This window comes from Myxine glutinosa, chromosome 12 (genome assembly GCF_964187855.1).
Source record: "Myxine glutinosa chromosome 12, kmMyxGlut1.1, whole genome shotgun sequence".
NCBI lineage: Eukaryota > Metazoa > Chordata > Myxini > Myxiniformes > Myxinidae > Myxine > Myxine glutinosa.
This window is the reverse complement of record NC_136272.1, coordinates 76045464-76047952: the sequence shown is the minus strand read 5'-3', so window position 1 is coordinate 76047952 and position 2489 is coordinate 76045464. Positions and strand designations below refer to the sequence as shown.

Genomic DNA, 2489 nt, shown 5'->3' with positions numbered 1-2489 from the left:
TGCGAGGCAGCACTTTGTTGCCTATACACTGCCCAAATAAATGGGGGGGGGGGGGGGGGGGCGGGGAGAGGGTTTACGTGGAACCCTGTTCCACGGGTTCCTGCTAGTTGTAACAAAAGTAGAAACGATGATATAATCCACGTGGTTTCGTTTAGTTTGCTGTCTCTGGTAATCAATTATCCTCAAGCTGTCCCTGGTAAGATGGATCCAAAATGGCGGATCGTAAGTATAGTGACGTCATATGCTGATTATCGGGGGAGGGGTGTTCGTGCGGGAAGGTTGAAGAGGTCAAATGGAAATAACACCTTCTATTAAAATAATTACAATGTATTAATTCAAGAAAGGATTTTAAAATTGACATTACTATCATCATGCTCAATATCGAAATAGTCTCCAGAGCCTTCCGGTGTCCGAAGCTACGCTGAAAGAAACTTCCCCAAAATAAATATATAACTTCCCCAAAATAAATATATAACGATTGATTTCTTTAAAATTTTTATAAATAACGATGATGAAGTCTTAAAAACCACCAATCTCATCGTGTTTAAGCGTCTCATTATTTAAGGACTCGGAAGGCTGACGTCACAAATGTATCACGTGGTAACTAAGGAACAACAACATTGAAACGGTCATTTCGATGCGGATATCTCGTGGTGCTGGACGTGTCTTCGTCAGTTTGCGAGTTGTTTCCTCGAAATTCTCTCCACCCCAACTCCCCCGAACGTATTTTATTTCCCAAGATGCGTCTTTTCAAGAAGAGGTCGCAACGAAGGTATCTCACACGGGTTTTCACAGCATTAAGTGAATTTTCTCTTTTCATGTCGAGTATCGTGTGCTAATCAATGTTCGGAATCGCCTCAGGAAATCGACGTCATCACCTCATTCGTGTAGTTTATCATTTATTTATGATGAGCTGAATGCACCCGGCGTTTCCCAGGTTCTTTTTGAATGAATTTAATCTTCTGTACATCGGTCTGACGCGAGCCCAGTACAGTTAGTGCTCAACGGTTCCTTGTTCTTTCTTCTGTCGGGCCCCGCCAGAGAGAATTTTCAAAGCATGTGTTGCAGTCAGTCAGATATTCCTATTAAGTGCATAAGTTGTACTTCAAGATAATTTTTTTTAAAGAAGAAGAAGATTTATCGCGAAAGGGGCCTAGCCCGGCCCACTGATCTCTCTGCCAACTGGATCGGAAGGGAAGCTCTTTTTGAAGCCATTTGTCCGCCATCTTTGCTCCCCCTCGATTCCCCAAAACGAATGTCATTTACCGATGTAATGTGATTCCTCCTCTTCATTCAAATCGACTGCTGCGGTTTTTATAACCGGAAGCAGCGTACGATGGCATTTCATCAATCCTGTAATAACGCTTTTTCAACCCTGGAACGGATTAAAATCAATTCGGAATGCAATAAAATTAAGTGGGAGGTGGAATTTTCGTCGGAAATATGCTGATAATTAAATATTAAATTCTTTAAATTCCCTCTAATTAAATATTTAATATTAAATAAATTAAATATTCTCATAATAAATAATAATATTAAATATTAAATAATTAAATAAATTAAATAATATTGATATTAATATTAAATATTAATAGTAATTAAATATATTTTTAAAATTTTAAGAATAGGAAATAGGACTGCGTTTGCTTTTTCATAACATGGATCTGCAAAATAAATTGGTATGTGAATACTTGTATACGTACCATATTTGTGGTCAAGTGTTGCTTTTGTTTTTTTTGTTTTTTCATTCCACATGGCACAATATTCTTACTGAAGTGCGTACCATTGAAAATAAATTGCATCCATTTATCAAAGAATCAGAATCGGAAGAGTATAGTGAAAACTAACTTCTGAGTTGTACTTCTGGGCAGGGAAACATGATGGTCAGAGTAAATATTTTTGTTATTCTCCTCCAAGACATGTCAGGATATTGCCAAATTATGATAAATTATAATTACAGAATATAAAATAGCAACATGTGTACACTGTATCATGTGTGTTCTATAATCTCACTGGTGCTCGAACAAAATCAGTTTGGGCATCTGCTTCCTGACTTTCTCTCCGGTGATGGCTTCCGTCTCCTTTTTCCCAAGATGACAGAGTTTGATTCAACAATAACAAGAAGCTGCTATCTTCACGAGTTTGTGAATATGATTATCTTCCACTGCAGTTTCAAACTGGTGTGAGTGCAGTTCAGGAAATAAGTCCATATGAACAGTATTGCTCATAACAGCCATGGATACTGCAACTGAAATTCCGGATCCTCGAGGAAGATTCCCATTTGTCGTCCTCAGTAGTCGTTGAAAACATATATCTGTTTCCAAGCATGTGGCAATGACGCTTGATGATGCTTTCTGGAGGCCCCGTGGTCTTTCATCCTCAATAAATTATGGCAACTACCATCTGAAGTAGTAAGTGCTATCGCACAAGACACGCAGTCGATTCTCTTCTTCATCATGCGAACTACATAGCCAGCGATGCAGCTAACA

General features: G+C 38.5%; 1 protein-coding gene across 1 annotated transcript in view; it reads left to right on the top strand.

Moving 5' to 3' along the window:
- The first annotated feature begins 636 nt into the window (after positions 1-636).
- LOC137415108 (uncharacterized) overlaps positions 637-2489 on the top strand; it is a 76271-nt gene continuing 74418 nt past the window's right edge. The window contains exon 1 of the mRNA XM_078766039.1: positions 637-772. Within this exon, the coding sequence (XP_078622165.1) occupies positions 741-772 (32 nt within the window). The 5' untranslated portion in view covers positions 637-740. The remainder of the gene's footprint in view (positions 773-2489) is intronic.